General features: G+C 47.9%; 1 protein-coding gene and 1 non-coding gene across 21 annotated transcripts; both read left to right on the top strand.

Annotated features, from left to right (window-relative positions):
• Window positions 1–152: 152 nt before the first annotated feature.
• Window positions 153–14383, top strand: PABPC4 (poly(A) binding protein cytoplasmic 4). 20 transcript variants are annotated; one of them, XM_086380508.1, is made up of 16 exons: window positions 153–1279; window positions 3961–4154; window positions 4879–4994; window positions 6224–6363; window positions 6697–6791; window positions 7450–7587; window positions 8117–8212; window positions 9950–10222; window positions 10572–10644; window positions 10806–10877; window positions 11427–11513; window positions 11608–11738; window positions 12856–12949; window positions 13072–13202; window positions 13468–13570; window positions 14077–14383. In XM_086380508.1, exons 1-15 carry the CDS (start codon window positions 1087–1089, stop codon window positions 13555–13557), a joined length of 1923 nt encoding a protein of 640 aa, XP_086236634.1. In that variant the 5' UTR covers window positions 153–1086; the 3' UTR covers window positions 13558–13570; window positions 14077–14383. The 20 variants fall into 20 exon arrangements, with proteins under 20 accessions (XP_086236634.1, XP_086236614.1, XP_086236623.1 ...); XM_086380488.1 differs by having other exon boundaries at window positions 10806–10925; XM_086380497.1 differs by having other exon boundaries at window positions 10572–10659.
• LOC147375057 (small nucleolar RNA SNORA55) lies at window positions 8482–8616 on the top strand. Its single transcript, XR_015161747.1, has one exon. It is a non-coding gene; the product is annotated as a small nucleolar RNA SNORA55 (small nucleolar RNA).
• Window positions 14384–26942: the final 12559 nt, after the last annotated feature.

Raw genomic sequence — 26942 nt, 5'->3', positions numbered from 1 at the left:
CCCAGCGGAGCGGTCCTCCGAGCGCCAGGGGTCGCTGTGGCGCCAAGCGGCCGCGCCGGGACGCTCTCGTGTGGCCGCCCCGCCTCGGGCCCCCGGGCCGAGTGGGCGGGCACGACTGCGCCCAGGTCGCGAGGCGCCCTTCGACCAGCAGCGCCCGGGGCGGGCGGGTATAAATGGAGCGGTGGCTCCCCTGGCCGCCTCTCTCCGCCCCGGGTCGCCGCAGCCTCCACCACTTTCGGGCCTAGTAGCCTGAAGACAAAAAAAAAAAAAGAAAAAAAAACCCGAAAACGCTTTAAAATTTAAAAAAAAAGAGAGAGAAAGAAAAAGAAAAAAAACGAATCCTCTTCGGAGAAACCGCGGGGAAGTCACTTTCGCACGCTTCCGGCCTGCCCGCCGCCGCCGCACCTGGGCGTCTGTCGGTCCCCGTCCGTCGGTCCGGTGGTGAGCCGCCCGCGCGCCCGCGTCCACGCGCCGCCGCCCGGTTGCGCCGCGTGGCAGCCCCGCGCCCGCCGCCCTCGCCCCCCGCGCGCCAGCCTCCCCGCACCACGTGTCCGCGCTGCCCTTCGCCGGCCCGGCGTGGGAGGCGGCTGCGCGCTCGGGCCGCCCGGGGCTTGCCGAGTCGGCACCGACAAATATTTGGTTTCCCTCTTCCCCGGGCTGCTGTAATCTTAAACCACCGGGAGCCCGAGGCCTATATTTATAGAGAAACGCGCGTCCCGGAGGCCGCCGTGGGCACCGCTGGGTTGCCTCTGGAAATTTTTTTGTCATTCGGAGGGGAGTCCCCGTTTTAATTTTTTTCCTTTTTTTTGAAATTGGGAGCTTCAGACCAGGACAGCTGAAAAATTAAAAACTCCCAGGGAGGGCCATATTGTTTTTGAGAGCCTTTTGTCTGCGGTTTGGCAGTCTCGTCCGAGCCGTCCCCGAACTCCTCTCCGGCCCTCGGAGCCGACTCCCAGCTTCTCCGAGCTTCACTGCCACCTGTGAGCCGCGGCGTGGGCCACGGCTCCGAGCGGAGCCCCCTTTGTCCTGTGCGGTCCCTCTTAAGAAGTCCTCCTGGCGGGGCTCGGGGTGGTGGGGGCTGGGGAGATGAACGCTGCGGCCAGCAGCTACCCCATGGCCTCCCTGTACGTGGGTGACCTGCACTCGGACGTCACCGAGGCCATGCTGTACGAAAAGTTCAGTCCTGCGGGGCCTGTGCTGTCCATCCGGGTCTGCCGCGATATGATCACCCGCCGCTCCCTGGGTTATGCCTACGTCAACTTCCAGCAGCCAGCTGACGGTGAGTACAAGCTGTGGCCACAAACCTGTGGTCTCTCAGGAGACCCTGGGGGTCCTTCTCCAGGCCGGTCCCCACCCCCGGGGAGGGGGCATTGCCACAGCGCACAGAAGCCGTAGTGGGGGACTGGCTGCGGGGGTTGAGAACCCGGGGTCCTGGCATCAGATGACTAGAGTTTCAGTCTTGCTTCCACCACTTGCTAACTGGGTGACCTTGGGCTAATCAGTGGTGGGAGGAGGGGGGTGTTGGAGCCCAAGGAGGACCAGAAGGAACTTGCTGTCATTCCGTGTGGGGGCTGGGGGGGTCTGCTCTGTTAGAGCCTTGGCCACAGGCTCTGGCCCCTCACAGGCTTGAGGAAAAGGTAGGATGATTAAAACACAATTTCTTCCAAAATTTTACATGGCAAAACTGCTATCCCTTCCCCTCACTTGACCCTGAGCTTAAGAGTCTTTGGTTTTGTGCTGATGGATCTTTCAGGGCAGGTAGGAAGCAGGGGAACAATGCTGTGTGTTGAACTTGAGCAGGCACTTGTGTTAGCACCAGGAGAGTGTGGTGCCAGGCCAGCTCCCTGGGCTTTGGAGCAGGTTGCGCAGGTAGTCAGGGAGGCACCCCTTGGAAATCCGCTAATCTGTTGGGGATTATCACCTCACCTGTGGACAGTGCTTTACACTTGTCAAAAACCCTTTCACTTCGTCTCATCTGAAAAAGATAGGACTTCTGAAGAGGAAAAGGAACTGCGGAAGGTTGGAGGCTGTGGAAGCTGGGACTGTGGGTGCAGTGCTCTGCCAGCCCTAACTGGGGGGCTGGAGCATGTTGAGGTATGCTGCAGGCCTGGCCTGAGTGAGGCCAGAAGAAACCTAATCGGGGGCTGCACGTGACTCCAGAACGGAAGGGAACAACTGTAGAGACAGACCATTACTGGGAGAAACAAGCCATCCTGTGGCAGAGGATCTCCAGGTCCCTATTTTTGCCCCCACTTGGTCCACTGTCCGTGAAACCCACAGAATGTCACTTGCCCAGGATGCAGCTGAGACCAGAGAAGTGGACTTGAGAGACTGAGCACTGCTCCGGTCAGTTCAGTGGGCTCTGGGGTTTTTCTGGCCACAGGGCACAAGGAAGTAGCTAAGTGTGGCCTTTTTAGGGGGGAGCAGTGGGCCCATTGGCTCTTGTCAGCCTCCTTGACTCTTCTGAACAAAAGTCCTGTCACTTAGAGATAGTAGCACAAGCCATTGGTTAGTGTGTCTGCCAACACATACCTCTGCAGGACCTCTCCCTGCTATAAATAAGTGCAGCCAGATTTGTCAGACTAAGCCGACTTGCCTTGTGCAGTGCTGTCTGGAAATAGACAGGAGCTGTGTTGAAATGGGCTTCTTCCTTGCTAATTCATGAAACACAGTTTGGGGTCGCAGGCTGTGGATCAGAGTCCTCACAAGCGAGCCCTTCTGTCCTGGACATTTGCTGACTTGGACCTGCCGTCTCCCCTTTCCCTGACCACCTTCCCTCATACTGAACGAATCTAGCTGAGAACAGTGGGAAAGGTGGTTGGAAGTACTGAAAAGGAGCTACTCTGCTGGCTGACTGGACAGATGAGCTTGTGGAGGGGCAGAGTTAGGAATCTTGTCCCTGTTTTAAGGGAGATGGTGTCTTGAGGCAGGGGTAACACCCCCTACCCCCATCCCTTCGTGGAGGAGAAGATTCTGGGTGATGTCGGTGCGTAAGTCAGGAAAAGTGGGTCTGAATCATTTACTGCCAGTGAAAAGAAGTGTTCTGCTGACAGATGGTGTGTACCTGGATTTGGTTGAGAAGTGAAGGAACATCCCAGAGCACTGGGTTGAGAACTTGATTGGGCACTGGGACATCTGGAATTCCTGGAATTCCCTGGAACTTAGATGGAGGCTTGATAGCCTAGAAACCACCAGGTGCAGGGCCTGCGTGCACTGGCAACTTAGACAGCGAGGTGTTGCGGTTTCATCCTGCTCATTCTGATAATACAAAGGATGTTTCCATGTGTGACCATCGTTTTGATAATTAAGGGTTTTTGTCTGAATTTTCCCAGAAATTAAAAATAGAGGAAACTGGGCTGAATTCAGATAGCACATTTTCCCCAGTTGATTGTTCACAGGATTTTTTAGTCATTCGTCCAATAGATGAGTTACAAACTAAGTGACAGCTAGTTGATAACGCTGATGCAATATGTTACTGAAAAATAATCAGAAAGTTGGCCATTAGTTTCTTAATCTGTAGTTAGCTATACTGTTTAGCCGTCCTGATCGTAAGTTTGTCCATTTGATAAGATGGATCATTTCACCTCTTCCATCTCCCTCCCTGTGGGTAGTAGGCTGCATAGGCTGCAGAGTCTCTATAGATGATGAAGCTTAATCAAATGTAAGGTGTTATCATTTGATCCTGGTGCCATAAACGCATTTAGATTATCTTGTCTAACTGCCTTAGTCCAGAGGCACTGAGACTTCTGCCATGCAGGAGGACGATTCGCTAGAACTTCTGTCCTCAGTGGTGTTGCAGGCTAGAGGAGATGGATGTCGTTTAATTTTAATAGAATTCCCTGTATCAGAGTGCTTACCTTGAAAAGTCCTGGAGCTATCTGTTCCTGGGATGGTGACAGTCATTTAAGTACACAAGGTAGCGTTTTATATCCTTGACAGGAACGTGTTTCTGTTTTGCAGCTGAGCGGGCCTTGGACACCATGAACTTTGATGTAATTAAGGGAAAGCCGATCCGGATCATGTGGTCTCAGAGGGATCCGTCTCTGAGAAAATCTGGTGTGGGAAACGTCTTCATCAAGAACCTGGACAAATCTATAGATAACAAGGCACTTTATGATACTTTTTCTGCTTTTGGGAACATTCTGTCCTGCAAGGTAAACACTGATTAAATGATTTCCAGCAGAATAATTAACTGAATCATAAAAACAAATATTAAGTGGGGAATTGCCTTGGAATTGGGTGGCTGGGTATGATAATTTTCAAAATGCTGGAAATGGCTCAGAAGTCTAAAAGTTCCCTGTAGATAATCTCAGTGCCACAGCCCAGCATAAACCAGCAGGTGCTTTCTTGTCTTTGTTTATTCTTCCCTTTGCCTGAAATATCCTTCCTGTTTCCTAACTTTGGGAGGCATCAAAAGGTTCTCTTGGGGGGGAGGGTAGCAAGTACCCGAGCAATGCCTGGTCTCCAGGAAGCTGTACTTAGTCATTTTAGAAGCATGAATTCACCCTCTTCCTTCTCCATGCACCTGTTTCTCTGGGGGCATTTTGTGCAACTTGTGTGGTGGTGGTTTGCATAGCTGACTCCACACTAGACTGAAATTCTGTTGTGGGCTTGGAAAATGGTTTGTCTTTCTGTAACCTTGTGGTTTTGTACCCAGATATCAAAATATTTTTTTAATGAAATAAAACTTTTGGAATAGAACACAGCCTAATGGTGGCTACCATTTGTAAGTGGAGCATCACTAGGTACCTGCTGTAATCTCCTTCCTTTTGACCATGGATGGTGGGCTAGAAGCCTCTCAGACTCAGGAGCCCACATGGCTCTCGAGTCCTTGGAGCTGGGCAGTGGTGCTGAAGTGGCTCGCCTTATCTTTGACAGGTGGTGTGTGATGAGAACGGCTCTAAGGGTTATGCCTTTGTCCACTTCGAGACCCAGGAGGCTGCCGACAAGGCCATCGAGAAGATGAACGGCATGCTCCTCAATGACCGCAAAGTGTGAGTGTCCCAGTCCGGAGCGACAGCCATCGCATGAGCCAGCCGTGGCCCCACCTCGGTATAAACTGGCACACACAAGGCGGCTACTGGTTCTCTCGGCCCAAGTGTGGCCTGCTCCTACCTCTCCACTCCAGGGCTGGTGAGTCTCCCTGCCTGAGCCATGGCAGCCCTTTTGACTCGCCAAGGTGGGCTTCCAGCCCAAGCCATGGCCTGCCTGCCGCCTCTCCCTTAGAAGCATCCGTCTGTGGGTTTTGTGAGCATTGACAACAGGGGCTGGCTGGAAGGCAGCTCTTGAGCCCACTCTGAGCAGGGGTCTTGGCCAGCAGCAGAGTGGAGAGGGCCCTGGACTGACCAGAAGCTGTGTACTAGCCATGTGACCTTGACCTTCCATGACTCAGGTCTGTCCGTGGGGTCACTCGCTAGGAGTTGATGCCAAATTGTCCCCTCCACTTGGCTAACTTATGAGTCAATGGCCTTCAAAATACTAGGCTGGCTCCACAGTAGCACTTTAACAGTGAAAAATCTCATCCCGGTGCAGAAGGCTGTTCATAATAGACCGTGTTGCTTTGGTGTGGTTACTTTAGAGTGGAGAGATGGTGATCTTATTTAAGTCATGCAGAGAGAGAAGGGACCATACAATAAATCTTAGTTATGACAAGCAAAAGTCTTTTCTGTCCATTGTGTTATTGAATGGACCAGGGAATGGGTTGCCTCAGTGGTCAGGTCTTCCAAAGGTATCACTAGAAAGAAATCTAAAAGATTTTTAATGTAAGGGTACCTTTTCCAGTTAACTGTAAGCAGCACCGAAACGAATACAGTGAAAAACAAAGGCTGCCTCTTGGTTCACTCCAACAATCTCATTCCTAGGATTAACCACTGTTAACAGTTTGGTTTGTATCCTTCCAGACCTTTTCTATGCATTTACATAGATGTACAGAAATGAACGTTTTAAAAACATGGTCATCAGGTTTCTTCACGAAGGCAGTGTGATGTGGTAGGAGGGGCCCTGGCCTGAGCCAGGAGCCCTGGGGCTGATCCTCGAAGGATAGTCCCGCCTCTTTCTCTTTCTGCTGGGAAGTTGGGGCGTCTCTGAGCTTGCTCTCTTGGTGGTTGGAGGGGGACTCATGTTTTAACCTCTCCTGTCAGCCTTTAATCTGCATTCCTTTGGGCCCCTGGAAATCATGTTTTGTTCCTCTGAGTGATGAGTATTTTTCATGGTTTCTTTATAGGTTTGTGGGCAGATTCAAGTCTCGAAAAGAGCGGGAAGCCGAACTTGGAGCCAAAGCCAAGGAATTCACCAATGTTTACATCAAAAACTTTGGGGAAGAGGTTGATGATGAGAATCTGAAAGAGCTATTTAGCCAGTTTGGTAAGTCAGGGTCCCTTGCCCGCCTGTGTCCCACCAGACCTGCAATTCATCTTTTTACTTAAGACATGAGGGCATCTAGACCCAGAAGTAAAATGCCTTAATGACAAAGGCCACAGGGTAGATAGGAATAGAGCCCAGGCCTCAGCTCTTGGCTTCATCCTACTCCGTCCCATTCCCAAGACCATCTCAGCAGCTTGGTCAGAATTAGAAGGCCAGGCATGGTGCCTCTTGAGTCCTTCTGGCCTCAGCAGGAGCGTCAAGTGAGCTCCCTAAGAAGCCTCTCTGAGCTGTGATGGAGATGCTGTGACTAATAGTTCTGTCCTTTGGCAATAGGTAAGACCCTAAGTGTCAAGGTGATGAGAGATCCCAGTGGGAAATCCAAAGGCTTTGGCTTTGTGAGTTACGAAAAACACGAGGATGCCAATAAGGTGAGAGTAATATGAGGGTTGGGGAAAATTTGTAGGGAGTGGCCCCAGCGTGTGGGCAGGGTCTTACCATCACATAGGGTGGAGCTGGCATTCCCTGAGAATCTAGTAGTTATGTGCAGTCTCTGTGCTCTGGAGTTATCTTCCCGAGGCATTTCACATAACTTTTCAAAGCATTTGGCATGTGCCTGTCACCTCAGCTCTTCAGGCCTGTAGGTTGAAAGTGTAAGGCAGGGGTTTGTTCCCACGTGTAGGTGAGGGAACCAAGAGCCCAGAGTCGCTGATCTGTGAGCAGTAGCCACTTCTGGGGAAAGCGTTGTGCTAGGCCCTCAACACTCAGTATCACTCAGTATCCTCGAAAGAACCCAAGAAATGTAGTGACAGCCAAATTATCAGCCTAGGCTCGTGTCTGCTATGCTTGTATTTATACAGCTGTACGATTTTTTCACTGTATTATCTCGACCAATGACCTATTTAAATATTAACCCTATTTTACTGATGAGAAGGTTTGGATTGGCTTAGCTGACTTCAGAGGGAAGTTAGTTTTTAGCCCTATAGGGAAGATTTCTTTCTCTCAGAATATTTGGTGGGATTTAACATACCTACAGAGCAAGGCCCCTGCCTCTGCATCTTGGTTTAAAGTCATGTATTTCCTCTTCAGGCTGTGGAAGAGATGAATGGAAAAGAAATCACTGGGAAGGTCATTTTCGTTGGCCGTGCACAAAAGAAAGTGGAGCGGCAGGCCGAGTTAAAGCGAAAATTTGAACAGCTGAAGCAGGAGAGGATTAGTCGCTATCAGGTGAGGTGGTCTCAGCCCAGCCTGCCAGCAAGGATGTACCTCAAAGTATTGGCAAAAGCACCCTTTGATTGGTAGGCTTTCTCTTTGGGGACCACGAGTTTGCTCTTCTGATTTCTCCCAAGATCATCAGGTTTAAAAGGATATACCTACCAGATATAGCAGCAATTCTAGGACAGGGACAAAGATTTAAATTATTTGTGTAGGGACTCTGTTCTGTGTACTTAAATGATAGCCATTTGTCTGGAATGGTGGTGAGGCGAGCCCTGCTGGGGCTGGTGGCGAGCCTGCGCAGCTGTGAGGAAGGCTGGGACTGCATTGATGGCCCCGTCGAGTCTTCAGGTGGCCCTTCCTCAGCTTAGACCCTGCATCAGGGTCCCCAGCAGAGCTTGGGAGGACGTGGAGCTGGGCGCACAGCTTCTGCCTCAGTGGCAGGTGCTTGCCTGAGAATTCGCATTTCTAACGAGTCTGGGGATCACATTTTGAGAACCAGAATTTCAGGGCATGTATAACAGAGATCTTTCTGCTTCAGGGGGTGAATCTCTACATTAAGAACTTGGATGACACCATCGATGACGAGAAGTTAAGGAAAGAGTTTTCTCCTTTTGGGTCAATCACCAGTGCTAAGGTATTTGATACTGAGGTTTGGGGATTGAAAACAGAAGTTATAATCCTGTAGAAATTTATTGCATTTATTTCATTGAAGGGATAGGATCTGAATTTTGTTCATTTCTGAGAGTAGCTACCACATTGGCCTAGGAGTTTCTCCTGGCCTCACTTACCATCTGAGTATGCGCTCTGGAGAAGGACAGTTCACTGGGTTAACGTTGTGCTGTCCCCCAGGCCCTGGCGTGTGGAGGTGAACCTGACTCAGTCCCTCTCTTCCAGCCCCCGAGAGCACCTGAATCTTTCCCATTCTCTGCTGCTTCGTGCTGGTGTGGGGACAGATGGTGCTACAGTATGAGCAGAGGAAATCCAGACAGGCTGTTAGCCATTTGTCTTGGGGCCTGTCTCTACAACTCTGCCACACTTCTCAAACCGGAGGTGTTTTGAGGATTTTTCGAATTGGGTCTTGTAAGAAGGAGAGGAGAGTAGAAAGTTTGTTTTTCTGTGTTTTGCATTTGCTTGATTTTCCTTGTTAATTATATCAACTGAGTTAGCCAGGGGGAGTAAGTGCAAACCCCCTTGTAAAAATAAGGAGCAAGAGAATACTGGTTAGGTGAAGATGTCACACCATGTCCTAAGTGCTCAGCGTTTGTGGTAGGAACTGGTGGCGCCTGAAAGTTTGGGGCAGAGCCTCATACGGACTCTGTTCCCACTTCATAGAGGTGTAGCCCACATCACAGAGTCCTTCAGGTGACGAGAAGGGAGGCCAGTGGGCCAGTTAAGATTTGGCAACCCTGCCCTGCCCCTTAGCTTGTCACTCAGAGCCCAGGAGCGTTATCAGTGGTAGCAGGGTGTTGGCCAGAGGCCACCTTCAGGAATTCCTCGGTTCCTCGCCCCCTCCCTCTTATCACCCTCTTGATGGGCCCCCAGTAGTGTAATGAATGGTAGATAGTCTCTTCCAGCTGCCCAGCACAGGAGTCATGATGGTATTTGCCAGAAGAGAGCAGAAGCACTGTGTCTTGAAGTTTGCTGGGTGTCATTTCCGAGATGAGGATGTCATAGGACTTTCACATGCATCATTGGTCCACCTTGTTGGTAGACAGCTGTTGGGTGGTTACAAGTCTTCACTCCCCAGGCGCCTCTTTAGGAGATTTTCCAGGCTGTGAGCTAATGATCCAACCCCACATAGTCACATTGCTCCCAGTGCTTCTGAGGAGAGAGGCTGGGAAGAGCAAGAAATGAGCTGCTCAGGCGAGGAAAACGCCTTTTTTTTTTTTTTTTCTTTAAGCAGTATAGCATAGAGATTACAGAGCAGGGCTCGAATCCAGCTCTGTCTCCTGGCTGGTTGTCTTTCTGCTGTGTTTATTCCCATTGAATTGAGGGTGGCACACATTGATTTTACAACTCCTGAAGTTCAGTTCACCAACGTCTTAGGCAGATGAGTTCTACAGATAAATTGCTTGACGCTGCTGTCCAGATCTCTGAGTTCCCAGAGATAGCTATGTCTCTGGGTTTCAGAAAACATCTTTGGGTTCCTGCTTCAGCCATTAGGCATCTCACAGTATTTGGGAATTTCAGTCACTTGGGGATCTAAAAAAGCAAAATGCTTAGGTTCTACCTTTGGTGACTCAGTTGGTCTGGGGCCCATCATGGGACTGGGCTGAGATGCCCTGACTCGACCTGGCAACTCTCAGAGTGGGGAGCCCAGGTTTTAACACACGGACACTTTTGTCCTAAGTGGCTGGTCTTGTTTTTGTAGGTGATGCTGGAGGATGGGAGAAGCAAAGGATTTGGCTTTGTCTGCTTCTCATCCCCTGAAGAGGCAACCAAAGCAGTCACAGAGATGAATGGACGCATCGTGGGCTCCAAGCCACTTTATGTCGCTCTGGCCCAGAGAAAGGAGGAGAGAAAGGCTCACCTGACCAACCAATATATGCAGCGGGTGGCCGGGATGAGGGCACTGCCCGCCAATGCCATCTTAAATCAGTTTCAGCCTGCAGCTGGGGGCTACTTTGTGCCAGCAGTTCCACAGGTGGGTCTGCTGTCTGTTCACACCTCTTTGGAACCTGCCTGCTAACACCTGGTCCTACAGCCCACAGTGGTGGGGGAGATGGACTTTTGGATATTAGAGCTTTAGAATGTCAGAGTAAAGATCCTTCAGATAAAACAAGGAAGGACTTACTTGTGGTCGTGCACACACAGTGGCAGGGGTAGAGTAGAAGAGTCCCTGTTATCTGACTGCCCCTCACCCACGCCCTTGAGTAGAGAGTGCCTCTGTCCCAAATAATCAGCCTAGAGCCCGATACGGAGATGAGATGAGATACTACTCTAGTGTGGCTTCAGGTCCTTAAGTAAAAGGGCTTGGTTGCTCTTTCTTCCAGGCTCAGGGAAGACCTCCATATTACACACCTAACCAGTTAGCACAGATGAGGCCTAATCCACGCTGGCAGCAAGGTGGGAGACCTCAAGGTAGGTGGTGGGGAACAGTGGTCTGATCCTCCAGGATGTACCTGTCCTGGGCTCCCCCGCCTCCCCTCCCTGCCTGCTCTGGGGTACAACCTAGGTTCTGGTCCATGTCATTCACCAGTGATGTGCGGTTCTTGTCTCTTCACAAGGCTTCCAAGGAATGCCAAGTGCTATACGCCAGTCTGGGCCTCGTCCAGCTCTTCGCCATCTGGCTCCAACTGGTAATGCTCCGGCCTCTCGCGGCCTCCCTACTACCGCTCAGAGAGTCGGTGAGCAAACTGGCCTTGAAGTGTGGCCCGGGGAGGAGGGAGTCAGGACGACTAGGCTCTGCCCAGGGTTGGTCCGTTCGTTGGGCTCACCGTGTTGTCCGGTCCTGGTTCTGTAATCTTAGCTGTGTGCTTAGGTAGGTACTTGAGCAGCAGGAAAACAACCTGTGTTCTGACTGTTGGTTCCTTTTAAGATTCTTTGCCTCATCGGTGACTCTGTGTGAAAAAGTTTAAGTGTAGAAATGTGTTAGCTGAATGACTGCAGAGGCAGCCTGTTCTTTGGGTGGGGTTGGGAGATTCAAGGCACTTCTTTGCAGATTTATGTCCTGTATTCCAACCAAGAGGTGGCGAGAGTTGTATGTTATCTGTTGGCTTTTCCTCGAAAGTAGCGCTAGTGGCCCCGTGTGTGCTGTGTGAACATGCTTTGGAATTGCTCCTTCCGTGGGACGTGGCCAGTTGGACGTCTGCCGCCAACACTGATGTGCATTTGCTGGTCTGTTGTAGGGTCTGAGTGCCCGGACCGCTTGGCTATGGACTTTGGTGGGGCTGGTGCCGCCCAGCAAGGGCTGACTGACAGCTGCCAGTCTGGAGGTGGTATTGGATGCACAGAGAATGGGGAAAGATGGGATTTGACGGGTCTTTGCCCAGACCGTTGGGCTTTAATTTCACTTGTCCTTCTCCTAAGGTGTTCCCACAGCTGTGCAGAACTTAGCACCTCGTGCCGCTGTTGCTGCTGCTGCTGCTCCTCGGGCTGTTGCACCTTACAAATATGCCTCCAGCATCCGCAGTCCTCACCCGGCCATCCAGCCCCTGCAGGTGAGGTCTACCAAACAGAACCCTAGAAGGGCTTCCCCTCTCTCCCTGTGATTTCAAAGCTGCCTTGCTTGGATTCCTTTACTAGGTATTAAATGCCTGCTCTGTGTCGGGGGGCTGTGTCCTGTGGGGGACTCTAGTGGGAGAGAAGGGGCTTGCAGGTGTTCTTCCTGATGAGAGTTGACTCAGCAATGCCCCGGAGGAGAAGCCTGCTTCCCGCTCTCCTCCTCACCATGTGCAGGGGCTTTCGCAGCTCTGAGCTTCCATTTCACTTTCACATCCAGCGGCTGAATTGATCCTTAGTTGCTCTGCAAGGTAATGGGGTGAACATCTTACAGATGAAAGGCTTGGCTTCAGAGGTATTAGGGTGGGTTGGAGGAATTGGACCCGGATCCCAGGGTTTCTGAGCTGGAACTGCTGTCTCTCGAGCTGGGCCCCTCAGGGAGGTCAGACAGGGAGCTTGTGATAGAACTCTGCAGTTTGCTTGGGGGAGTGCTGCTGGGCCTTGTTTCCTCCTGCTCCATGCTGTAGGTGGGAAATTTCCCAGGAGGCCCTATGTGAACTTTGCCTACAAGGCCCTTCTTTTAAACGACTGTGACTGGTATTGACATTGTGAGTTGACGGTCGTCAAGCATTTGATATAATAAACAGGTGGTGCAGTAAAGGAGGTACAGGATGCAGTTATAAGCATTTTGCTATTTCTGTCCTTTCACCCAGTTTCTACTGAAATTCACCCCTAAAGGAAAACTTTTAGCAGACAACTGCACATACCAGTGTTCACAGGACCTTGTTTATTATCAAGGCTTTGATGCCTTCGGTAAATTATGATCACTGGCCTTGAGTCAATTAAAATTACTTGGTAGATGACTGCCTAGCACTGTAGGTTTTTCGTAATCATTTCCCTTGCCTTCGAGTAGCGTGCCATTTTAATTGGTTGTTGGTTTTTTCCTCACACCACTCTCTTCCTCCCTCTCAGTCCGCCAAGACTGAAGTCAGTTCCCCGACAGCAAGGACAGCTGCGTCCATCTCCTCTTTCACTCAGTAGACTTGAGCGGTTGGGCTCATGGCCGCTGTCACTGTCCTTTGCGTGTGTTAACCTGCCGCCTCTCCTGGTTCCCAGGCACCCCAGCCTGCGGTCCACGTGCAGGGGCAGGAGCCGCTGACCGCCTCCATGCTGGCTGCAGCACCCCCCCAGGAACAGAAGCAGATGCTGGGTGAGGGATCCATGCGCTTGCAGAAGTGGGGGATGGGGAGGGGGCTGAACTACTGATCTAGACGCCAGCGTCCATCCTCTACTGGGATTCCACTGGGTTTTTCATGGAATACCTTCCCACAGGTGAACGTCTGTTCCCACTCATCCAGACGATGCACTCGAACCTGGCTGGGAAGATAACTGGGATGCTGCTGGAGATCGACAACTCAGAGCTGCTGCACATGCTGGAGTCCCCCGAGTCTCTCCGCTCCAAGGTGAGCGGGTTCTCAGATCCTCTGGCCTCTGCTCACTGGGTTCAGGAGGACGAGGGGCGGCCGTGAACACCCAGGAGTGGCAGAGAGAAGAGTCTGCTACCCCCATGACCACTTCCTTGGTGCCTCACCTGTGACCTAAGTACTGCTGGGTTGTGGGGATCTGGGAAAGTGGTCAGCACCAGGAGATGCCCCACGGGGCCTGGCTCCAGGGAGGGGCAGAGGAGCTCTCCTCAGATGTCACTGACCACCTGGCCATTTCTCACAGGTGGATGAGGCTGTGGCGGTCCTTCAGGCTCATCATGCCAAGAAAGAAGCTGCTCAGAAGGTGGGCGCTGTTGCTGCTGCTACCTCTTAGACAAGGACGAACCGTATGTTTGGCTATTTTTCTTTTCTGCAATGATTTTAACTCCTGAATATCCCCCTGAAAGATAAACATGGGCAGAGGCAGGGGAAAAGAGCCCACGGTGAGGGCCGGGGCTGGAGTGATGGTAGGGCTTGTCCCGCTTGTTCACAGCCTGAGCCCTGTCATTTGGAGTTGAAGTAGGGATGCCCAGGAAAGGTCAGAGGTGGGGCTTTCTGTGCAGTAGCCACACAGTCACTGGTTCTTAACCAGGGGTGCCTCCTCAGAGGACATGAGACATTTTGGTTGTCAAAAATGGGAATGTGTTACTGGTATCTAATTGAGTAGCGGGCAGGGATGCAGCTAAATAGCCTAAGATACACAGGAATATCCCCAACAGAATTATCTGGGCCAGAATGTCAGTGGGCACCAAGGCTGAGAAACCCTACTCTGCTGTGTTTCTGTAAGAGATTTCTGGGAGTCTCTGAGGTTTTTTTGATTATGTATTTATTGTGTTGGCGCTTTGCTTTTCAGGATTCAAAAGCCAAATAAACCCTCATGGAATTCAGCTCAAGGTTTGAAGACTTCCTAGCTTGTCCTATGGACCTCAACACCAAGAACCACAATTGCAAATTTAATAGGTCATTTTGTATCAAAAGGTCAATTATGAAGCACCTAGAATTTTTCAATTTAAAGAATATATTCTCTGGGTTCTGATGTGGCCCAGACAGTGTTAACTTTTTTTTCTATTGTGGGTTTTGCTTTTTTCCCCCCAGAAATTGGTTTTATTTGATGTACCCAAGTCTTAAGTTTCTCAATAAAGAAAAAAATCTCCATAAAACTGACTCTGTTTTTCTCAGACTATAGTTTTCTGTAAATTCCAGTGTTTGCTGAAAACAACTTTTGGATGTAAATAAGGTCAAATGAAGTTCTGTGAGCAGATTGTTCTGGGTTAACAAGGTGTGTAGGACTGTCCCCTTGTGTTCTATTATGGAAGGATGTAAACAGAAGTCTTTGGGATTGGAATGAAAACTGACCTTTTCCAGTCCTGTGGCCACTGCTGAGTTTTCCAAATTTGCTGGCATATTGAGTGCAGCACTTCCACAGCATCATCTTTCAGGATTTGGAATAGCTCAACTGGAATTCTATCACCTCCACTAGCTTTGTTCATAGCGATGCTTCCTAAGACCCACTTGACTTCGCATTCCAGGATGTCTGGCTCTAGATGAGTGATCACACCATCATGATTATCTGGGTCATGAAGATTTTTTTTGTATAGTTCTTCTGTGTATTCTTGTCCCCTCTTCTTAATACCTTCTGCTTCTGTTAGGTCCATACCATTTCTGTCCTTTATTGAGCCCATCTTTGCATGAAATGTTCCCTTGGTGTCTCTAATTTTCTTGAAGAGATCTCTAGTCTTTCCCATTCTATTGTTTTCCTCTATTTCTTTACACTGATGACTGAGGAAGGCTTTCTTATCTCTCCTTACTATTCTTTGGAACTCTGCATTCAGATACTTATATCTTTCCTTTTCTCCTTTGCTTTTCACTTCTCTTCTTTTCACAGCTATTTGTAAGGCCTCCTCAGACAGCCATTTTGCTTTTTTGCATTTCTTTTTCTTAGGGATGGGCTTGATCCCTGTCTCCTGTGCAGTGTCACAAGCCTCTGTTCATAGTTCATCAGGCACTCTATCAGATCTAATCCCTTGAATCTGTTTCTCACTTCCACTGTATAATTGTAAGGGACTTTATTTAGGTCATACCTGAGTGGTCTAGTGGTTTTTCCCTACTTTCTTTTAAGTCTGAATTTGGCGATAAGGAGTTCATGATCTAAGCCACAGTCAACGCCCCATCTTGTTTCTGCTGACTGTTTAGAGCTTCTCCATCTTCGGCTGCAAAGAATATAGTCTGATTTTGCTGTTGACCAGCTGGTGATATCCATGTGTAGAGTCTTCTCTTTTGTTATTGGAAGAGGGTATTTGCTATAACCAGTGCGTTCTCTTTGCAAATTTCTATTAGCCCTTGCCCTGCTTCATTCTGTTCTCCAAGGCCAAATTTGCCTCTTACTCCAGGTATTTCTTGACTTCTACTTTTGCATTCCAGTCCCCTATAATGAAAAAGACTTTTGGGGGTGTTAGTTCTAGAAGGTCTTGTAGGTCTTCATAGGTTCAACTTCAGCTTTTTCAGCGTTGCTGCTCGGGGCATAGACTTGGATTACTGTGATACTGAATGATTTCCCTTGGAAACAAACAGATCATTCTGTTTTTGAGATTGCATCCAAGTACTGCATTTTGGACTCTAGTGTTGACTATGATGGCTGCTCCATTTCTTCTAAGTGATTCTTGCCCGCAGTAGTAGAGTTAAATTCACCCATTCCAGTGCATTTTAGTTCACTGATTCCTAAAATGTCGATGTTCACTCTTGCCATCTCCTGTTTGACCACTTCGAAGTTGCCTTGATTCATGGACCTAACATTCCAGGTTCCTATGCAATATTGCTCTTTACAGCATCGGACCTTGCTTCTATCACCAGTTACATCCATGACTGGGTGTTTTTGCTTTGGCTCAGTCTCTTCATTCTTTCTGGAGTTAACTTCTCCACTGATCTCCAGTAGCATCTTGGCCACCTACTGACGAGGCGAGTTCATCTTTCAGTGTCCTACCTTTTTGCCTTTTCATACTGTTCATGGGGTTCTCAAGGCAAGAATACTGAAGTGGTTTGCCATTCCCTTCTCCAGGGGACCACATTTTGTCAGAACTCTCCACCATGACCCATCTGTCTTAGGTGGCCCTACACAGCATGGCTCATAGTTTCATTGAGTTAGACAAGGCTGTGGTTCTTGTGATCAGATTGGTTAGTTTTCTGTGATTGTGGTAGTCAGATTCAGTCTGTCTGCCCGATGATGGAGAATGATAAGAGGCTTATGGAAGCTTCCTGATGGGAGAGTGTGACTGAGGGGGAAACTGGGTCTTGTTCTGATGGATGGGGCCATGCTCAGTAAATCTTTAATCCAATTTTCTGTTGATGGGCAGGGCTGTGTTCCCTCCCTGTTACTTACCTGGGGCCAAACTATGGTGGAGGTAATGAAGATAATGGCGACCTCCTTCAAAAGATCCCATGCATGCACTGCTACACTCACTGCCCCCAACCCTGCAGCAGGCCACCAGGGACCCACGCCTCCGCTGGAGACTCCCGGACACTCCGGGGCAAGTCTGGGTCAGTCTCTTCTGGGGTCACTGCTCCTTTCTCCTGGGTCCTAGTGCACACAAGGTTCTGTTTGTGCCCTCTAAGAGTCTATTTCCTAGTCCTGTATAAGTTCCGGCAGCTCTATGGTGTGGTTAATGGCGACCTCCTCCAAGAGGGCTTATGCCATACCCAAGTGTGCTGCACCCAGAGCCTCTGTCCCTGTGGCAGTCCACAGCTGACCTGTACCTCCACAAGAGATGCCCAAACACAGCTCTGTCTGTCTCTGTGGGGTCCCTGGGTCCTGGTGTGCACAAGGTGTTTTTGAGCCCTCTAAGCATCCCTAGCAGGAATGGGGTTTGGTTCTAAATGCAAATTCACCCCTCCTACCACCTTGCTGGGGTTTCTCCTTTGCCCTTGGGTGTGGGGTATCTCATGACCGCTCCAGCGCAGCTCCTGACCTTGGATATAGGGTATCTCCTCATGGCCACTCCCAAAGAATGCTCAAACTACCACACAGTGGTACTCTTCTCACATGATAGTAAAGTAATGCTCAAAATTCTCCAAGCCAGGCTTCAACAGTATGTGAACTGTGAACTTCCAGATGTTGAAGCAGGTTTTAGAAAAGGCAGAGGAACCAGAGATCAAATTGCCAACATCTGCTGGATCATTGAAAAAGCAAGAGGGTTCCAGAAAAGCATCTATTTCTGCTTTGTTGACTATGCCAAAGCCCTTTGACTGTGTGGATCACCACAAACTGGAAAATTCTGAAAGAGATGGGAATACCTGACCTGCCTCTTGAGAAATCTGTATGCAGTTCAGGAAGCAACAGTTAGAACTGGACATGGAACAACAGACTGGTTCCAAATAGGACAAGGAGTACATCAAGGCTGTATATTGTCACCCTGCTTATTTAACTTATATGCAGAGTACATCATGAGAAACGCTGGGCTGGATGAAGCACAAGCTGGAATCAAGACTGCTGGGAGAAATATCAATAACTTCAGATATGCAGATAATACCACCCTTATGGCAGAAAGTGAAGAGGAACTAAAAAGCCTCTTGATGAAAGTGAAAGTGGAGAGTGAAAAAGTTGGCTTAAAGCTCAACATTCAGAAAACGAAGATCATGGTATCCGGTCCCATCAGTTCATGGGAAATAGATGGGGAAACAGCAGAAACAGTGTCAGACTTTATTTTGGGGGGACTGCAAAATCATTGCAGATGGTGACCGCAGCCATGAAATTAAAAGACGCTTACTCCTTGGAAGGAAAGTTATGACCAACCTAGATAGCATATTCAAAAGCAGAGACATTACTTTGCCAACAAAGGTCCATCTAGTCAAGGCTATGGTTTTTCCAGTGGTCATGTATGGATGTGAGAGTTGGACTGTGAAGAAGGCTAAGCGCTGAAGAATTGATGCTTTTCAACTGTGGTGTTGGAGAAGACTCTTGAGGGTCCCTTGGACTGTAAGGAGATCCAATCAGTCCATTCTAAAGATCAGCCCTAGGATTTCTTTGGAAGGAATGATGCTAAAGCTGAAACTCCAGTACTTTGGCCACCTCATGCGAAGAGTTGAATCATTGGAAAAGACTCTGATGCTGGGAGGGATTGGGGGCAGGAGGAGAAGGGGACGACAGAGGATGAGATGGCTGGATGGCATCACCGACTCGATGGACATGAGTCTGAGTGAACTCCGGGAATTGGTAATGGACAGGGAGGCCTGGCGTGCTGCGATTCATGGGGTCGCAAAGAGTCGGACACGACTGAGCAACTGAACTGAACTGAACCCAGTAGTGAAGTCGGAGCTCTATACATAATTGATGCTCAATTAGAATGAATAACTGACAGATCAACAACTTTTCTATGTTCCGTAAGTCTTGAATATAAAGATTACCAAATACTTGGAAAGTTACTTATGGTTTCAATTCTGTAGTGGTGAAATTGAATACCACAAAGTTTAAAAACTTAGTTCACTATTTAGTATGTTTATTTAAAACAAAATGACTTCAATATTTCTGGAAGCATTGTTGAATAAGCCAAGAAAAATGTAAAAATTAGATTTTCGCTTTTTGAATGGCATCTGGAAATGGCATGTTTCCTCCTATTACCCACATGTTAACCACCCAATTCTGCTATTATAGAAAAGCACCAAGGATTTGCTTTTGATGAATCTGAGTTGGCAGATAAGCAGTTTTCCCTGGTTAGCATTTGACTGGTGTCACTGTTGTCATTGGTTACGAACGGTGCTCCTCTCCATTTTCTGGGCCTGCCATACAAATGACTACAAACTTTGTGGCTTAAAAACCAAACATTCATTCTCATAGCTTGAAGGCTAGAAGTCTGAAATCAAGGTATTGGCAGGGCCATGTCCTTCTGAAGAATCTTTCCTTGACTCTTCTTAGGAGTCCTCGGCAGGTTTTGGCTTATAACTGCATCACAGTCTCTTCCCCTGTCTCCACATGGCCCTTTCCATTGCATGCATCTCTGCGTTTTCTCTTCTTATAAGGACACTAGTTATTGGAATTAGGATCCACCCTAATTCAGTATGACCTCAACTAATTACATTTTAAAAAGCTCTGTTTCTAAATAGGATTACATCCTGAGCTTTGGATAGACCTGAAATTTGGGGGGACCTATCCAACCCCCTTTTCATACTGTTCATGGGGTTCTCAAGGCAAGAATACTGAAGTGGTTTGCCATTTTTAATTCCAATCCCAAAGAAAGGCAATGCCAAAGAATGCTCAAACTACCGCACAATTGCACTCATCTCACATGCTAGTAAAGTAATGCTCAAAATTCTCCAAGCCAGGCTTCAGCAATACGTGAACCGTGAACTTCCTTATGTTCAAGCTGGTTTTAGAAAAGGCAGAGGAACCACAGATCAAATTGCCAACAACCGCTGGATCATGGAAAAAGCAAGAGAGTTCCAGAAAAACATCTATTTCTGCTTTGTTGACTGTGCCAAAGCCTTTGACTGTGTGGATCACAATAAACTGTGGAAAATTCTGAAAGAGATGGGAATCTCAGACTACCTGACCTGCCTCTTGAGAAATCTGTATGCAGGTCAGGAAGCAACAATTAGAACTGGACATGGAACAACAGACTGGTTCCAAATAGGACAAGGAGTATGTCAAGGCTGTATATTGTCTAGAGCCTATTATACAGAGCAAAGTAAGTCAGAAAGAGAAAGAGAAAGATAAATATCATATACTAATGCATATATAGCAGAGAAGGCAATGGCACCCCACTCCAGTACTCTTGCCTGGAAAATCCCATGGGTGGAGGAGCCTGGTGGGCTGCAGTCCATGAGGTCGCTAAAGAGTCAGATACAACTTCACTTTCACCTTCACTTTTCATTTTCATGCATTGGAGAAGGAAATGGCAACCCACTCCAGGGTTCTTTGCCTGGAGAATCCCAGGGACGAGGGAGCCTGGTGGGCTGCCGTCTATGGGATCACACAGAGTCAGACACGACTGAAGTGACTTAGCAGCACCGGCAATGCGTATATAGAGAATCTAGAAAGATGGTACTGATGAATTTATTTGCAAGGCAGCAATGGAGAAACAGACATAGAAACAGACGTGGAGAGGGGAGGAGAGGGTGAGATGTATGGAGAGAGTAATATGGAAACTTACATTGCTATATGTAAAATAGATGGCCAATGGGAATGTGCTGTATGTCTCAGGGCGCTCAAACAGGTGCTCTCTATCAACCTAGAGGGGTGGGATGGGAAAGGAGATGGGAGGGAGTTTCAAGAAGGCAGGGACATATGTACACCGATGGCTGATTCATGTTGATATTTGACAGAAAACAACAAAACCCTGTAAAGCAATTGTCCTTCAATTAAAAAATAAATTAATTAAAAAAAAAGTTCAACTGCAGACATCAACTTTTTCCTGCTTTTCTTTTGGCAGATGTAGAGTAGCTATTAATGTAGTATGGCTGAGAATCTTTGCTTTTCACTGAAGCTGTTATCTGGTGCTACTTCACGGTACATGGGACGCTGATGCACAAATTATGTTTCCAGTTTCCACAGTTTCAAAGTCATAGAGGAAGCAAAAATTGCCATTATTTGGAAGTATTCACTAGGGACTGGCTACTTTTAATATTAATTATTATTCAGAAATTCTCTCCATTTAACGTTTGTGTAAAATATCAACCATGTTTATTGGGCCAGTCTCTCCCTGACCTTTATAAAAAACATTCATCATTTGGCCGCACCGGGTCTTGGTTGCAGCATTTGGGATCTTCAGTCTTCATCAAGGTACGCGGGATATTTTAGTTGTAGCTTGCAGGATCTAGTTCCCTGACCAGGGATGGAATCCAGGCCCCTTGCACTGGGAACGTGGAGTCCCAGCCACTAGACCCCCAGGGAAGTCCTCTCCCTAACGTTTTTATATCTATATCAGAGGTCAGAAAACTACAGTCGATGGACCAAATCTGTTCTGCAGCCTGTTTTTTTGTGTGGCCTATGAGCTAAATGGTTTGTATACTTTTAAAGGGTTGTGGGGGGGGGGCGAAGAAGAGGAGGAACATGCAGCAGAGACTGTATGTGTCCCACGACACCTAACATATTTACTATCCAGCCCTTTACAGAAAGTTGGCCAGCCTGTAGCCTAGGGCAGTAGACTGCGAATAGAGTGCACACTGATTGCAGGGTAAAACGGTGAACCTTGTGTGAAAGGCACGGTTTCATGCAGTGTATGGAAGGGGTTGTGGACAACTGATGTAGTTGTGTCTAGTCAAAAAAGTGAGGCTCTTTTAAGCGATTGGAAAGTGATGGCCTCATCAAGTTAAATCAACAAAAACGGAGAAGGAGAAAACCTACAAAGATATGACAGGTTGGGTACTTCAAAAGAAAATGATCTGAATTCCTTTTGCTGAATTACCACAAATTTGTTAACTTAAAAACAATACTAATGTATGATACGTGAACCGTGAACTTCCTGATGTTCAAGCTGGTTTTAGAAAAGGCAGAGGAACCAGAGATCAAATTGCCAACATCCGCTGGATCATGGAAAAAGCAAGAGAGTTCCAGAAAAACATCTATTTCTGCTTTGTTGACTATGCCAAAGCCCTTTGACTGTGTGGATCACAATAAACTGTGGAAAATTCTGAAAGAGATGGGAATCCCAGACCACCTGACCTGCCTCTTGAGAAATCTGTATGCAGGTCAGGAAGCAACAATTAGAACTGGACATGGAACAACAGACTGGTTCCAAATAGGACAAGGAGTACGTCAAGGCTGTATATTGTCACCCTGCTTATTTAACTTATATGCAGAGTACATCATGAGAAATGCTGGGCTGGAAGAACCACAGGCTGGCATCAAGATTGTGGGGAGAACTGTCAATAACCTCAGATGTGCAGATGACACCACCCTTATGGCAGAAAGTGAAGAGGAACTAAAAAGCCTCTTGATGAAAGTGAAAGAGGAGAGTGAAAAATTTGGCTTAAAGCTCAACATTCAGAAAACGAAGATCATGGCATCTGGTCCCATCACTTCATGGGAAGTAGACGGGGAGACAGTGAAAACAGTGTCAGACTTTGTTTTTTTGGTCTCCAAAATCACTGCAGATGGTGACTGCAGCCATGAAATTAAAAGACGCTTACTCCTTGGAAGGAAAGTTATGACCAACCTAGATAGCATATTCAAAAGCAGAGACATTACTTTGCCAACAAAGGTCCATCTAGTCAAGGCTATGGTTTTTCCTGTGGTCATGCATGGATGTGAGAGTTGGACTGTGAAGAAGGCTGAGCGCCAAAGAATTGATGCTTTTGAACTGTGGTGTTGGAGAAGACTCCTGAGAGTCCCTTGGACCGCAAGGAGATCCAACCAGTCCATTCTGAAGGAGATCAGCCCTGGGCTTTCTTTGGAAGGAATGATGCTAAAGCTGAAACTCCAGTACTTTGGCCACCTCATGCAAAGAGTTGACTCATTGGAAAAGACTCTGATGCTGGGAGGGATTGGGGGCAGGAGGAGAAGGGGACGACAGAGGATGAGATGGTTGGATGTCATCACTGACTCGATGGACGTGAGTCTGAGTGAACTCCGGGAGTTGGTGATGGACAGGGAGGTCTGGCGTGCTGCGATTCATGGGGCTGCAAAGAGTCGGACACGACTGAGCGACTGAACTGAATGTATGATCTTACAGTTCCGGAGGTCCAAAGTCCAAAGTGTGTCTCACTGAGTGAATATGAAGATTTTGGCAGAGCTGTGTTCCCTCCAGAGGCTCCTGGGGAGAATCTGTTTCTTGCTCTTTTCCCAGCTTCTGGAGCCTGGCTGTACTCCTTGGCCCTTGGCTCCTTCTATCAAGCTGGCAATGGCAGGGTGTGTTTTTTCACAGTGCATCTCTCTGAAACTAACTCCTCTGTCTCCCCTTCATATTTAGAGGATCCTGGTGATTACATTGGGCCCATCTGAATAAACCAGGATATATCCTTCTTTTAAGGTCAGCTGACTAGCAACCTTATTTCCTTCTTGCCATGTCACATAACATATTCATAGGTTCTGACGGCTTCCCCAGTGGCTCAGTGGTAAAGAATCCACCTGCAACGCAGGAGACACGGGTTTGATCTCTGGGTCAGGAAGATCCCCTGTAGGAGCAAATGGCAACCCACTCCAGTATTTTGCCTGAAAAAATCCCATGGACAGAGGAGCCTGGTGGGCTATAGTTGAAAGAGTCACAAGAGTCAGATGCGACTGAGCGCGCGCGCACACACACACACAGGTTCTAGGAGTAGGTGGACATCTTGGGCAGGCCATTGTTTGCCTGTCATAAAACCCTTAAATGTTTTTCCCTTTTTGAAAATCCTTATGATCACTCTTCATGAATAAATGTGAAGTAAGGATGTTATTTCATGCTGTCATTCAATTTTTTTCTTAATCGCTGGAAATAAAATTAGTACTTTATTCATCTCAGTTTCTGAGAACAAAGACATAGCTATAAGTATAACCTAAATCTTATTCAACTAAGGGATCCTTTTTTCCTTTTTTGTTTTTCAGTTTTCATGAAAAGGCCCAAAACAAACCTTTTTGAGAAAGCTATTTGCTTACCTTTTCCTGGTATCAGTTATTCTTGGATAATGAAATATTCCTAAACATCATTCTATGTTCTCTGTCATTCTTTAATCAAACATTCTTTAATCAACAGTCAGCAGGGCTGTTTTTTTCCAGTTCAGTACTGATCTTATCTTTTTAAGGCGGACTCAGGTACTTGGAAACTGCACTTACCCTTTGAATTTCAGAGTCCTGAGCTCAGATCCAAAGATTATGCCGGCACAGACCTTTCTGTTGGTGGTGGCGAAAGAGAGGAAGTGCGTGGTATCTCAGGGGCTTTCTATGGTGAGCTCTGTGCTTAGCTTGCCGCTGGGGGTTGTGGGCTCCCAACTTAGGATAAGCGAGTCTTGGTCAACTTAGAAGTTAATGGAAGGCTGCCAGGTCTTCTTTCAACCTAACAAGGTTTAAGCAGCTGAGTTGTAATGCACTTTTTTCAGAATGAATCTGAACTCTTTGGGCAGACAATCCATGTCACATTGGCCAAACCAGAGAGAGTTAAGGAAAGCTCTTCCAGACCAGGTATGAGGGGACAACCACAGACTCCCCATCATGTCTGGAACTGTGGCCTCTTTTGTGTTTTTATCCCTTACTTCCTGCTGTGGTGGTAACATTTACATGAGTAGAGAGCGGTGTATATTAGAGAAGAGAATGCAGTACCTGCATGGAAATAAAGAATTTGAGATTCTCAGCAAAGCTAGAGGCCTTGTTCCTTTGAAGGTCTTGCTTCAGGACATAGACTGTGTTCTTCCAGCCTTGACAGGGGCTGGGGCTTCCTCCTGATTCTCACCCATCTCTGCTAAGAGCTGGACTTGAAGGCCTGAAATTTCCCAGTGACAGTTTTCATTGCCCTGGGGAGCTCCTAAGATGTCCCATCTTCTCTGTGTCCTGTGAGAGCGACACAGTGGGTCCATGTAGTGAGTCCACATGGTGTTGACCAAGGCAGCGATGAACTGGACCTGGCTAATGGGCAGTTGGCTGATAGCTTGAATTTCTTAACATATGTTTGATTCTTTCGTCCAGTTTGGTCAGACATGACTGGTTGAAAACATTTTCTAGGATGGACTCTTAAGAGAGTAAAGAGGTAAAAGGGTCAGTTCAGTTCAATCGCTCAGTAGTGTCCGACTCTTTGCGACCCCATGAATCACAGCACGCTAGGCCTCCCTGTCCATCACCAACTCCCGGAGTTCACTCAGACTCATGTCCATCGAGTTGGTGATGCCAACTAGCCATCTCATCCTCTGTCGTCCCCTTCTCCTCCTGCCCCCAATCCCTCCCAGCATCAGGGTCTTTTCCAATGGGTCAACTCTTCGCATGAGGTGGCCAAAGTACTGGAGTTTCAGCTTTAGCATCATTCCTTCCAAAGAAAGCCCAGGGCTGATCTCCTTCAGGATGGACTGGTTGGATCTCCTTGCAGTCCAAGGGACTCTCAAGAGTCTTCTCCAACACCACAGTTCAAAAGCATCAATTCTTTGGCGCTCAGCCTTCTTCACAGTCCAACTCTCACATCCATGCATGACCACAGGAAAAACCATAGCCTTGACTAGACGGACCTTTGTTGGCGAAGTAATGTCTCTGCTTTTCAACATGCTATCTAGGTTGGTCATAACTTTCCTTCCAAGGAGCGTCTTTTAATTTCATGGCTGCAGTCACCATCTGCAGTGATTTTGGAGCCCCCCGAAAATAAAGTCTGACACTGTTTCCACTGTTTCCCCATCTATTTCCCATGAACTGATGGGACCAGATACCATGATCTTCGTTTTCTGAATGTTGAGCTTTAAGCCAACTTTTTCACTCTCCTCTTTCACCTTCATCAAGAGGCTTTTTAGTTCCTCTTCACTTTCTGCCATAAGGGTGGTGTCATCTGCATATCTGAGGTTATTGATATTTCTCCCGACAATCTTGATTCCAGCTTGTGCTTCTTCCAGCCCAGTGTTTCTCATGATGTACTCTGCATATAAGTTAAATAAGCAGGGTGACAATATACAGCCTTGACGTACTCCTTGTCCTATTTGGAACCAGTCTGTTGTTCCATGTCCAGTTCTAACTGGGTCAGAGCCTCCCAAATTGGAAACTCAGGAGGCAAGATTGTGCTTCCAGAAAGCTCTGCACCCAGGGCACTTCTGCTGTGGGTGGTGTTGGGTGAATCGAACAAGTGGGTGTCTTGTCCTTGTAGGGCACTGGGTGAGAAGTACCTAATGTGTGCTTGGGTGTCAATCTGTGATGGCTGCTGAACAAGGAGGTGTCCTAGAAGAGGAAGGACACGACCTGGCCCTGTCACCCCCAATCTTCCCCACCCCCTCACTGAGGACTTTGGCGCCAGGCTACCTGTCTTCCTACTCCTGCCCTGATTTCAGGAAGATCTCGTCCCCAGGTCCCGGGCTCCCCCTGCCTCAGCGCTTTCTTCTGCTTCTCAACACACACCCCAACCCTGGCTGCTCAGAATAATTCAGGGGCTCCTCCTCCTGTGTCCCCGCTTTGCATGGTGGTGTCACTCTGAGTTCCCTCCCTCACCTCCTCTCTCCACACTGTCCTTGTGTATTTCGCTACTTTTCTTCCTTGTCTGAGATTATTGCAACCACTCAGTGTTCTCGTGATTTCTTTATCTCTAGTCTCGCCCTGACTTCTCTCTCGAGTTTCACATATTTCTGCCTGAATATGTCACAGTCCTGATAAATAAACAAAGTACACTTCGAGTGGATTTCCTCTTTCCTTCACTCTGGTCTCCCCAGTGCCCGATTTTAGCTAGTTTTGCCATCTTCTGGTCAAACCAGAAGTTTCAGTTGCTTATAATTCATACCTGATGCATTGCCATATTCTGCTTATTTTAAGTTTCTCTGAATCTTTCCTCCCTTGTTTGTTCCTACTGCTTGTTTGTTGCTACTGTCTTGGTTTAGCTCCCATCTTCTGTCCTGTGATTAATGCTAGTATCTTCCTAACTGGTCTCTCTGTCCCAGGCTTGCTTCCTCCTGACCTGAGTAGCCAGGTAGGGCTTTCTAAAGCATGGATCTGAGGATAATTGTTCTCCACCAGCATTCTAAGGACCCCCTCATCTTGAGGATTGAGTCTGGGCTCCATCAGAGGCACAGAAGGACGCTCCATGTTCTGACTCTGCTCATCTCTTCACATTGTAGCCCCGTTTTATATTCTAGGAAGCA

The sequence above is a fragment of the Bos grunniens genome, chromosome 3 (genome assembly GCF_055505025.1).
Source record: "Bos grunniens cultivar Pamir isolate PY7600 chromosome 3, Bosgru_T2T1.0, whole genome shotgun sequence".
NCBI classification, from domain to species: domain Eukaryota; kingdom Metazoa; phylum Chordata; class Mammalia; order Artiodactyla; family Bovidae; genus Bos; species Bos grunniens.
Note: the sequence above shows the minus strand (reverse complement) of the source record. Positions and strands in the feature narration are given on the sequence as shown.

Coding starts and splice junctions, on each gene's coding strand:
- PABPC4 (XM_086380478.1), top strand. CDS start 1,087: ATGAACGCTGCGGCCAGCAGCTACCCCATGGCCTCCCTGTACGTGGGT. Junction 1,280..3,960: donor CTTCCAGCAGCCAGCTGACG/GTGAGTACAAGC, acceptor TCTGTTTTGCAG/CTGAGCGGGCCTTGGACACC. Junction 13,203..13,467: donor CCGAGTCTCTCCGCTCCAAG/GTGAGCGGGTTC, acceptor CATTTCTCACAG/GTGGATGAGGCTGTGGCGGT.